The sequence below is a fragment of the Xiphophorus hellerii genome, chromosome 8 (genome assembly GCF_003331165.1).
Source record: "Xiphophorus hellerii strain 12219 chromosome 8, Xiphophorus_hellerii-4.1, whole genome shotgun sequence".
Lineage (NCBI taxonomy): Eukaryota > Metazoa > Chordata > Actinopteri > Cyprinodontiformes > Poeciliidae > Xiphophorus > Xiphophorus hellerii.
Genome location: NC_045679.1, coordinates 23601343 through 23613392, shown reverse-complemented (window position 1 = coordinate 23613392; position 12050 = coordinate 23601343). Strand labels below are relative to the sequence as shown.

General features: G+C 40.3%; 2 protein-coding genes and 1 long non-coding RNA gene across 3 annotated transcripts in view; 2 read left to right on the top strand and 1 right to left on the bottom strand.

Annotated features, from left to right (window-relative positions):
* Positions 1-317: 317 nt before the first annotated feature.
* tnfrsfa (tumor necrosis factor receptor superfamily, member a) overlaps positions 318-12050 on the bottom strand; it is a 48731-nt gene continuing 36998 nt past the window's right edge. The window contains exon 11 of the mRNA XM_032569715.1: positions 318-882. The gene's annotated coding sequence lies outside the window, so the exon portion shown is untranslated. The remainder of the gene's footprint in view (positions 883-12050) is intronic.
* Positions 3434-5083, top strand: LOC116724217 (uncharacterized). Its single transcript, XM_032569716.1, has one exon. The coding sequence runs from the start codon at positions 3889-3891 to the stop codon at positions 4747-4749; it is 861 nt and encodes a 286-aa protein (XP_032425607.1). The 5' UTR covers positions 3434-3888; the 3' UTR covers positions 4750-5083.
* On the top strand, positions 5250-7542 carry LOC116724218 (uncharacterized). The gene is made up of 3 exons (XR_004340123.1): positions 5250-5986; positions 6528-6635; positions 6744-7542. It is a non-coding gene; the product is annotated as an uncharacterized LOC116724218 (long non-coding RNA).

The following is a 12050-nucleotide window of genomic DNA, read 5'->3' as shown; positions in this document are numbered from 1 at the left end:
CTGGTTTACGGGGGTGTTTTTTAATAGCTCGGTTTAGTTGACTTCCTGGCTCTGTAGAGTCTTTGTTTATTGTTTATACAATCATTATCATAACTCGCTTACACGGGCCTGTCTGCACACGGTTGAAGGTGTATGAAGCCAGGGTAACATTTAAAGGCTGGTGAAGGATGAATATTTCTGAAGCCATTATCATCGTAATGCACTTAGACAAAACTCAAGTTTAAAGTGGAAACGTTCTTTCGCAACAGCGATTCAAGTTCTAACTTCAGTCAGTATTTGGTCAAGCATACAGTCAGTAGAATAAAAACAAGACGATACCAAATCTCATTTTACTTTATAATAACTGAGCAGATACATAAAGGCCACAATGAAGTCATTTTACTGGGAGTGCCACAAGATATGTAAATAGCAGGGTGATTATAATTTGTGGGTGTGAAACAATTATATAACCATTTTATGTTTGTAACATGTGTGCGGTTAACAGTGGGTGTATCACACATCGTAGAGCAGAACGGTGACTGGAGCACTCAGCGACATGTTGTGTATGATCTGCTTGGAGCAGATGTTCTCGTCCTCTTCATCCTCCACGAAGACGGACAGGAAGCGCTCGGGCTCCCAGGGCACTTCCTGAGTCTGCGAGGCCAGCACGCGCACGCAGCTCACGTCCTTCCTGAAGCGAAACGTTTTAGTTCCCGGAAGCGCAGACTCGTCATCGCCGCCACCGCTCTGCGCAGTAATGAAGGCGTCGATCTCCTGGGCCTCCTCCATGATGAAAACACGCACGTTCCTTTTGCTGTAGTTGCTCATCTGGCAGGCAGAGCTCGTGTTCCCCATGTCGGTCGGCGCGATATAACAGGAAGAACTGAAGTGGAGGTCGGGAGGCTGTAATTTTGAGATCAGTGAATCATGAAACATGAAAACATATTTTTTTTGTTTCTGTTCACTGGATTTAATTATGTTAAATACTGCGCCATACTGGTTTTTTTTTTATACGAACCACGCATGTGCGTGGCTCACTGTGCAAGACATGTTCACGCGTGTTTAATGTTTAATTTAATCACATTTCTGGTCATCTAGAAGTGAAATTGCCTTTATTTTTATAGTATTTATCCTGAACATAAAACTTTCTATTGTTTAAAAATATAGAGACGTGTGTACACACCCACACACACACACATATATATTGAAGATTATTACAATAAATATAATATAAATTATAATAATAAAGACAAAGTAAAAATCTTGTACATAATTTTCCTTCCACACCACAATTATCTGTAGCTTTGTGTTGATCTGTCACATTAAAAGCAAAAGACAAAACTGCATTTAAGTCTTTTTTTTGTTACAAGACAAGAAATAAAAGACATTCAAAGGATAAATATGTATTTGTTTATTTTTTATTTTGCAAAGAACAGTTGTCTAATTTTAAAATAGAATTGTGTATTCCTGACCCTGAGCAGAGCAGAACTTAATGTTAACATTGGTCATCATCTGTCAGTATTTAAGCTGAACAGAGGTTAATGACACCAGTTGTATATTTGCACGTTCTGTTAATAGCTATGAAACAAACCTACTTGTTCACAAAGCGAATATTTGAAGCTAAGAACTCTTACCTGCTGTTTGAGTGAAGGTAGCAAAGACTAATGTGCAGTATTTGTCTTCCTCACCAGAGCCATTGGAGCGATATGGGGACAGTCTGATAACATGCAAAAAGCATCACTGGGTCACATACTGCATATGTTTTAGGAGGCTAAAAGCCAAACGTTTCACATCTCAGACAGGTTTTAAAATTAGGCTTTTTATCAAAAGTGAATGGAAGGATGGTATGATTTAGTCAAAATGTACGGTAGGGTAGGATAAAGACCATCTTGTGGTCTGAACTTTTTATTTGCATAGAAAGCCCAGTTTTAACAGCGGTGAGCATTTTTGGAGAAAAGAAAATTATTTGACGTCTTGGAAGAAACACACCCTACAGTGCCAAAAATCCATCTCAGTTTGAGGCACAAGACTGAAAATAGTAAGTAGGAGAAAACAACGACCGGAGGCCCTGCCGAGGTTGATTCTAAGTTTTTAATGTCACGGTTTGCTTTTTTTCTTCAGCATTTCCTGTTAAAATTTCAAATCAAAACAAATTATGTTGGTTCCCCGAAGCCTTTGGAAACAGAGTGGCAGAAGAAGCTGACATCACGAGAAGCAATCCATAGAACCGGAGTCACAGAGTCGAAGATCCGAGTGACATGTTTCACCTTCACCACTTCTCCGCAAGCCTTCATCGAGCAAACAGCTTTCTAGCCTCGCAGCTTGAAGAAATCAAAACTGAAGAATATTTTAACGAGCGGGTTAGGATAGAGAGGTGGACCATGTCTGAACACGTCAGGTCAGTATTTACAGGGACAGGGAGAGAGATCTTGTTTTGTTTTTTGTAATTCTGTAACATCTAAATAACCTACTGAACTCAATATAACAGGAAATTGTAGAGTTGTAGACATGTTTATAGATGTGTTTTTAATAATGCATTACGAGTTTCATCACCAACAGTGGTTTCACATTTTAAGGTGTCTTGCAAAAATGATTTGTGCTCCTTAAACATTTTCCACATAACAGCCACAAATCTCTGAGCAGTTTCAAGAGACTTCATGTGAGATTAGCCTAGGTCTGGACTTTGACTAGGCCAGGGGTCTCAAACTCGCGGCCCGCGGGCCAACTGCGGCCCTCGGGACGATAGTTTGTGGCCCCCGCCTTAATATGAAAGTTTAATGTTAGTGCGGCCCGCGAGTTTGATATAATTGGCACTTTTCAGTGTTGTGTGCGGAGCTGAACGAACTTACCAATCACGGTGGAGTATATTGCTCTCGGGGGCGGGACATCGGCCGGGCCTATTTGCATTTTCTATTTGTCATTATTTGCATGCGGTACATGCGCAATTTCCGCGGCCGCTCCCGCTTCACGTGCTTCAGCATCCAGTCTAGACCCGGAAGTTGCTGATCAGTGTAACGTAATTAAGGTTAGGCGCTGTAACGCTTGGGTTGTGTTTAAGGGAGGAGAGGAGGCGGCAGATTCGTCAGGACGGTCAAAAACTCACAACCACACTGGTACTGGGAATTCCACGGTGTTGTCCTTTAATAAATACGCTCTTCACCAACCTTACAAAGCCCGGTTGAACGGCTGCTATATTATCAGACATGAAAATTGAGCAGCGTCCAAACAACCCGTAACATTACTAAAACGTTAGGGAGCTAACATGTCCGTCTAGCACGTTTCTCCCACGCTCTCTACAGAGAAGCCGTGGCGCATACTTCTGACATCATTAGCAATACTAGAGTATCTTAAAGAGACACTACACAATTACGGCTGTTACAGCGCCTGACTGCGGCCAAATATGGTAATAGGCAATCAGAAAGGTTCGGCTGAGGAGACCGTGTGTGTGAATGCGGCCCAGCCTCACCCAGACTCTACCTCCAGCGGCCCCCGGGTAAATTGAGTTTGAGACCCCTGGACTAGGCCATTTCAAAACCTAAATACGTTTCGAAATAAAGTACTATTTTGTAGTTGGATGTTTCTCGAAGGTGAAACCTCACCAGAGTTTGAAGCATTTTACAGTGTCTAGATGTAGATAGGTAGAACATGGGTAAGTATTTTGGAGGATGAGCATAAATAATAGTAATAATAATAAAATAATAATAATGTATTTTATTCATTCCCCTTTGCGGCTTTAGAGCCAGGGTCGGCGCAAACACCAAACTGGAAAATATAACATATTTTTTACTTTAAAAGTTCATCATATTATTTTTTCAAAAGGTGGTTCTATACCTTAAAAAAAACAAAAACAAAACAGTTTTTGGTGGATAATTTAAACATGACATATGATGCCAGCAGTAACTAAATTATATGGTATTAAATGGCAGCTGTATATCTTCATTTGTCAGGCCGAGTTCAGTGAAGCCCAAAGATTCCAGGAGCTCCGTCTCCTCCCAGGAACTCACCGAGGAATGCGACCACGACAGGAACTATATAGAAAAGTTTGTTAGGGAGGAGCTCAGCCCCTCTCCTTGTTTGCTTCCTCTTCCTCCACAAATCATAGAATCTCATGATTCTGAGATCTGGATGAGTTCAGGGAATAAGGAGGATTCAGAGAGCTCTGTCTCTGACAGCAGCACCCTAACCCTGGCAACGAAGAAGGAAGCGCCCAAAACTTGGGAGTTTGTAGATGGCCTTCTTAGGGAGAACTTAAGGAGTGACAAAGATTCAGAGAACTCTGTCTCTAGTAAGAAGTACAAGGAAGAAATTAACTCGACCCTGCAAGAGGAGTTTGAAAACAAAAACTGGACTAACGGGGACAATATGGAAGACCTTCTTAGGAAGAAGCAGCTTCTCCCTCCTCCTCCATTACTGGCACCGTACACTTCTCCTGTCTGGCTTGCTCCACCAGAGTCCCACACTAACACTGTACTGACTCAGGGTGGAGTTCAAGAGCACATGTTCAGGCCTCCACCTCCAACATTTACCCATCGTGCTCCTCTTCACGCTCATCCGCCTGTCATCCGTGCTCCACCAGCGGTCACCGTTAACACCAACGCTCCATTCAGTCTGGGAGCACAGCATGATCACATGTTCAGGCCTCCACCTCCAACATTTACCCATCACGCTCCTCCTTCTCCTCTTGTACTGCCAGACTTACAACAGATGATTATCCGACCTCCTGCCCTGCCAGCAGGAGGCGTTGACAGTCAGAAACTGGTGAGTCAGTGACAGAGACAGATGTCTTACCTCAATAAATATGCTAATCAATTAAGTATTATTTCACAGCGCAGCCGATAATTGTATAATTCCGTAAAATCTTTATCATCCGGATTCAAGAAGCAATTACAGCACTACTTATTGCGAGTGGCGGGAACAGCTAATTAGAAAGCTTGGGTTCATTAACCACTAACTCGCTAAACAACAATCTTAGCTACAGCAAGGCTAAACCGCTAAAAACATTTTAAAAAGCTCACAGAAGCTAACGCTAAGCTGCTAACGACATAAAAAAAATTAGCAGAAGAAAATGCTAAAACTGCATTATAATATTAGCTGAAGCTAACCATTAAAACTAAAATGTTTTTAGTTTTAATGGTTAGCTTCAGCTAATATTATAATGCAGTTTTAGCATTTGCTTCTGCTATTTTTTTTAACTAAAAACTAAAATGTTTTTAGTTGTAATTGACAATGTCTTAGTCTTAATTGTTAGCTAATAATTAAGACTACTTTTTAATGGTTAGTCTGAATGATTAGCTAACCATTCAGACAGTTAAAAATTGTCTTAACCAAAACCAAATGGTTAGCAAAAATTGCTAACCATGTCTGAATGGTTAGCGTTAGCTAACTGTTGGTTTGAGACTTGCAAAGTCCTTCATTTCTGATTTTGCTGCATGTTATTGGGTTTGTGGGGTCCAGTAACCCGGTGGGTCGATTTCAATCCCAGCAGCTGGTTGTAACACACTTATTTTGTGTTTTTACCTTCAGAATCTGCACAGTTTATCAGGATGTTATCTGCCTAAAAATGTAATGCTACAACCAGCTGGAGTCCTGTAAGTAATACACATATAAAGACCAACAAAACTCTAAACCTGTGGAGCTTGTGTTTGTATGTTCACACAGTCGTGTTACTGTGATTCTGTGCAGGAATGGAGAAATCTTATACAAGGCTATCCAGACTCCTCTGAATGTCAACGTCTCAAAGTACCTTTTTTTATAAATGGATTCCTTCTAGTTGCTTTCTTATCTCTTGTTGTGTCTCAGCTGATCAGGTTTCTGTGTTCTTACTTTCATTTCTCTCGCTGCTGTACCTCACCACAGACGGGTCAGAGACAAGCGGGACGTTGGCCGACCGTACGTTAAAAAGCCACCAAACGCCTTCATCCTTTTCCTGAAGGAGATTAGACCAAAGGTGGTGTCTGAGCTCAATATCAGCGGAAGTGCTATGGTGAATAGAGTTGTGGGAGAAATGGTGAGTCAGACTGATCCTGAACTTTCAGGAAATCTGCGTCCAGTTAGATAATTTAAGATCATGTTGATGTGGTTTTGTTCAGTCTGCACTGAAAAAAAGAGAATGGAGCTCCGACTTAAAGAGAGAGATTATTTACTATGTGTAATCGAATTAAACGCATTAATTTACGTTTATTTAATATGACAATTTAATAAATGTAATTGCATAAACTTAATTTGATTACTTGTAACAAATTAACTGTAATTTCTTCTTTATTGGATCTCCCGTTTTCTTTATCCACTGCAAGTTCACCTCTGTTACAACTTAAAAAATAAAAACAGGAAAGTAAAACTGCCAGAAGTGTTAATAATAATACTAACAATACCATCTATTGGTGAAAGTGAGGAAGTTCAACTTCATCCCTCATGAGCAGAGCATGAAATTAAATCAAATGCAATAAAAAAGAAATTGGAAAAATTCAAGAAGCAAATAGTTTAATATTGTGTGTGTTGCATCAGCTGGTCAGTGTCAGTACTGACATGGTTCCGTCGTGTTTCCACAGTGGAACTGTTTGCCAGTCGAGGTGAAGGCCAAATATTTCGAGAAGGCCAGACTGGAACAAAAGCTCCACCAGCAGCAACACCCTGGTTGGTCCGCCAGTGATAACTATGTACGTGCGTTCTGTTCAAACATGGCCGCTTCACCAGCTTAATGCTGATGAAACACTGAGACCAGAATTAGATCCTTCCAACTGAAGTCTGATATGTTTCACTTTTAGCGCAAGAAGAGGAAAGGGGTGAAAAATAAGACCTCAGAAAGCAGCAACAGCAGCAGCAACAGCAGCAGCAGCAGTACAGCCTGTAAGACTGATTTCTGTTCATCCCTGCATGTGTTCATACAATGAAAACATGAAATATGCTCAAAATGAGTCACTTTGGATAACATGACTGTCAGTTCTGTGGAGTTTAAATCAATGCATCTAATTAAACTCCTGCCTCTTGAACATTTTCCAGCTTTCTCGCAAACACAACCCTCAGCTTATCTCATTGAAATTTTTTCATTTGCACACTTAGTTCTGACGGCCCTTGAAAACTCAGGTTTAACTCTTAAGCACGAACTGTTCAGTCCACAAATCAAGCCTTTGCGGAAGAGTGACAAGAAGAAAGCCGCCGTTGAAAGAAATTCACGAGGAATGCCGTTTACATTTTGCCACCAGCCATGTGCAGGAAACGACAGACGTGCGCTGGTCGAATGTGACCAACATTTTCAATACTACACGCATAAAACCATTGGTGAAGAAAAACGTAGAGGTTTCCTCTAGCAAGATGGATGGAGTTAAACTCAGGGACGTCCTGGAAGAAAACATGTCAAAACAATTGAGTCTGGAGCTGAGGTTAATCTTTCAGCAGGACAACAGAACTAGTCAAAGTCCAGACCTGCATAAAATTTAGAATCTGTGGCAAGACTAGCTGTTTTTTAAACAGTGAAAAAAAATTCAGTCTGTATCTATAGTTTCACTTGAAAAGTGCTTCCACAAAATGTTTTCATACAGAGGCTAAATAGAAATGAACACTATATTTTTTGGTGAAAAGAAAGACATATAAAACAATTAATTACTTTTTTTCTCCTTATAGTTTGGCATTGTTTTGTGTTGCCCTATCATACAGTATTAAATCCCAAACGCAGTAAACTGAACGTTGAGATTTTAACGTGACAAAATGTAGCAACGTTCACGTCACGTGAATACGTTTGTGAGTCACTGAAACTCAAAAGCATTCATTTCACTCTTATTAGATATTCAAAAGATATCCAAAGGTCTCTTTGTATGCAGAGAATGTACTTTACAAAGTACAAACACAAGATTTTCTTGAAATTTTCTTAACAGTCAGAAAGAAAATAATTTTTTTTTTCTCATTGAAAAATCTCAAGTCTCCAGATTTCAGAAGTCTTTCAGTTTCAAACTATTTTTTAGCATCTAATTAAGAGTTGTCATGTATAAGATGTGACATTTCGTACATGAGCACTTAAATGATTGTATTTGCTAGTTTGATCTCCCTCTGACGTATCCTTTTTCTTTATAATTCATAGACACTCCAAGGCCAGTCCCATTTCTCCACTTAATCCCAGACTCCGCCTCAGAGTCGGCCCAACACCACCGAGGGCCCAAAGCAGAGACTGACTGAAGACCCCGCTGCTAGTTATGACAATAAAAGTGTTTTGTTTTGCATTTAAAACGCCTGGTTTCATGGTTTAATATCAATCCAACAAAGAAATGAACAATGTCACAGAAGGTGTTTTTCTTAAGCCGTACATGAATCACTTTGACTTTTTAACTAAATACACGAGAGTAAAAAGATGGTTGAATGCATGCAGAATTTTTTTTTTTTTAGGAATTATTTGTTTGCAAGTGGGCCTCAGAGGTCCTCAGAAACAGATGCTGTTTGGAAGAAGAACAAGCAGAAACTCAAGAAGTACAACCTTCCACAAGAGCTGTTGTAATCTGAATGACAGAGAATTTACTAAAACATAGGCAAATTAATCTGAAAGTGAAACTATTCAAGAATTACTGACTTAAAACAAATCTTGCTGAAAAATTACATACAAGTTATTTTGTCTTATTTCAAGGGTACTAAGATATTTGGACTAGAAACTAGACCTGAGATATTTGGTGACATGTTGTGTTTTTTTTTTCAGTGATCCATCAGGTCAGTGGCCCTCAACATACAAATGTGCTAACATTGAAAAAGACAATATTCCACAGTGTTTCTATTAAACACTAAGATTAGAAACGCAAAATCTAATCCATTAAATTAGAAACGCGGGAAAAAAAAGAGGTCACACATGAAGCGAGTTTGTTCACGTGATAAGTTATGAAAAAAACCTCCTCCTCCTACCACTTCCTGTTGCCTTCTTCGTCGTTTCCGCCGTCAGTAACGTCTGGATAATGATCACGTGAGGCTTGTGATGCTAAACAAAATTGTTTCTGTCGACATACGCCAATTTCGATAAGGCGGCAAAACCACCGTCTCCTCGTGCAAAAACCTTTAAGCAAAAAAAACTTTTTCTTTTCTTTCTGTTTAATTGCAGTGTCCTCATTAAGCAAATTCCAATTTCGCAATTCCAAAACGCAGCTAGCTAACGTAGCTCCTGTGGTTCAATGGGTGTGAAACCTTTTGAGTGATGATACTTTGCGTTTTCCTCATGATGAAACCTTTGTGCCCTGATGTGGACAAACTGCGCAACAATTAGGTTTTTATTTTTATTATCTCTAAGGTTTAACACTTTTGAGTGCAGCAGGGTTTGCATACAGGCAAAGCAGAACACCGTGGAACAGATAGAACCCGCAGTGCGGATCTTACGCTGCTCTCCTTCCCGGGACAATGAGGCCGTGGCTGCTGCTGCTCTCTCTGCTCCTCTCTGACCTGAGTCTCCTTGGAGACGGGGACTGGGTTATGGATTACTTTTACTGGCCCTTGTGCAGAAAGCTGCTCGCCGGCAGACCCAGGGCGCCCTCTGGAAAACGTCACACTGCGCACAGCTGTCCGCGCCTCCACAAGTACTGTGTGTATGTGGCTGAGCAGCAGATGCAAAGGAGCGTATCTTTTTACTGGACACACAGACGCCATTATTCTAACCAGGAACCGGAAAGAATAATTCGGGGGATTCGTATTCCAGCGCTGGTATGCTTTTTTCCCCCCCTCCATACTTTATTAATGATAATCTAATGCAATCTCTCATCTGATTATTAAACTGTTGGATATTGATGCACTGAGAATACGGCTTGGGTCTGCTGGTCCAGATGAGATGGCCACACTACTGCAAAGCAGCCAAGCATTCAACAAATTACACTATCTATAATTGGGAAGCAGATATGAACTCATTTTGAGGCATTTTTCTATCATTCCAAGCTGATATCTGCAGAAACCTATGACACCGAGTAGAATGTTGAATGATATTTACCATGTGTCAAGAAAAAATATCATTTTTGTTCCATTTCTAATACATATTTTCAGTCCAGTAGTGGACAGTAAAACTCTGGTACATTTGCTTAGTGGAGAAAAAAAACCCTGAATGCAAAATGTAGAATTTAGTGAGATTTGATGTTTTTAAAAAAATATATTGTAACTGTTTGTGTTACATCTTAAAGTGTTATGTTTATGTCATGCTATTGTTAGAATTCATCTGACTGGTAAATTAGATGTAATTGAACTCCGATGTAAGTGGCAGCGTCATGCTGTGCGGATGTTTTCCTTCGGTCAGGAAAGGGAAGCTGGTCTCCAGGTGGACGGAGCTAAAAGTAGTTTCTAAAGAAAAACCTACAGCTGTAAATTCAACAACAAAAAAAGAAAGCTTCTACAAACTATTGACTGAGGTCGATTCTGTGCAAATGCATGCCACACTTTCCAGATTTTTATTTGGAAAGAATAATGATAATAATAATAAAAAAAACATGCATAGGTTTTTGTTTTGAAGTCACAGGGTCTCAATCTCATAAAATCCCCCTCAGAAACATTAAGAGTTTTTGGTTAAAATCCATGACAAAAAGTTAAAAAAGTGTATGAATACTTTACGGGACAGTATTTTGAGAGAGAGAGAGAGAGAGAAAAAGAGAGAGACCTAAAAACTAAAAACTAGCTCGCAGCTTTAAAGATGCACAGTGGAACCGGACCAAACTTTGGACACGTCTGCAACGAAACAAACTCAGGGAGTCAGATTTTTTTTTTTTACTGCATTTCGTTTTGCATTAAGAGTTCTGCATAAGTCAGAACTTCAATGAAGCAGAACCTTAATGCAATTTGGTTAAAAAATAAGAAATATTCCACATTTCACACACATCCCAGAGTAGTGGGTTACCCTGTGGAGGAAGGTTCAGGCGACTGCCAAAAGTCAAGATGGATTTTCCCTTTGGGAGCCATGACTGTTAAAAAATGTCAACTAGATGTATACATATATGTATTTATATTAGCATGGAATAGGGTTGACTGCACAAGAAACCCCCATGTGACTCTAAAATGGGGTTGATGTGGTTTTTAGCGATTTTGCAACTAATTTCTCCTTCTGTCATTTCAGGCTGTGGCTTCTTTAAATGGAGCAGGGAAACATTTTCCAGCATTTCTGGAAAAATCCAACCTTCTAACTGCCCTGCATGTTATAAACGAACCTATTAAGATTCCCATAGATGTAATTATAAACAGCCTCGATTTCCTGTCGCCCTCGTTGCCTTGGCCGTCCAGCCGCAACTTTCCATATTTCTTACTGGAGAAATCTGAGCTGCGCCGACAACTTATTCCCGACGCCGAGTTGCGGAAAATGGGATGCCGTGCAGCAACTGCGCTGATTGTCGCCCGCAGCTCTGACGGCGGGGAAGTGAAATCGGCAATGAGGATTAAGAAAACATGGGGAAAAGATGCTGTGGAGCCAAAAAACAGGCAAAAAGACAGAATGTGGAAAGGAATTAACTTAAAAGAGCCTCTACAGTCAAAGATCCAGACACACGAAGATAATCTTTTACCTTTCAAAGAGGATTCTGCTTTGCAAAAAAGTATTTGGGAACAACTTTCTTCAAAAGCTGCATCTAGTAGGGATGCAGATAGAGTTTACTTTCAGGGGCAACCCCTGCTGGCATCCAAAGAGAACAAAGGATCCATATATAGGTCACAGTACGCAATAAGGCCGGCCGCGGAAAATTATATTGAATATTTGAGGAAGGAGTTAAACACAAAAGAAGCCGAGCCGCACTCCCTGCAGGGAGGGAAGGAAGCGGAAGATCCCAGCGCAAACAGAGGAAAACATGAAAACCTACATTTTTTAGCAAGCAGGTTGCAAATTCAGCGGACGCATCAAGCAAATTATGCAGAAACCGTGCCATCTAAAACGGACAAATCCAAATGTAAATGCCTTGTAGGGATAGGCGGCTTGTTGAAATTGTACCTGATAGACACGATGGAGATGACTGATATCAGATTAGCTAAAAAAGTATCAGGAGTTACTACCACTGAGGAGAACGTTGCTTTTAGAACCACTGGAGAGGCAAAAACAGCAGCAGATGAATCAGTGATACCAACACCTTCAGTCAAAGAGATCC

Coding starts and splice junctions, on each gene's coding strand:
- LOC116724217 (XM_032569716.1), top strand. CDS start 3,889: ATGGTATTAAATGGCAGCTGTATATCTTCATTTGTCAGGCCGAGTTCA.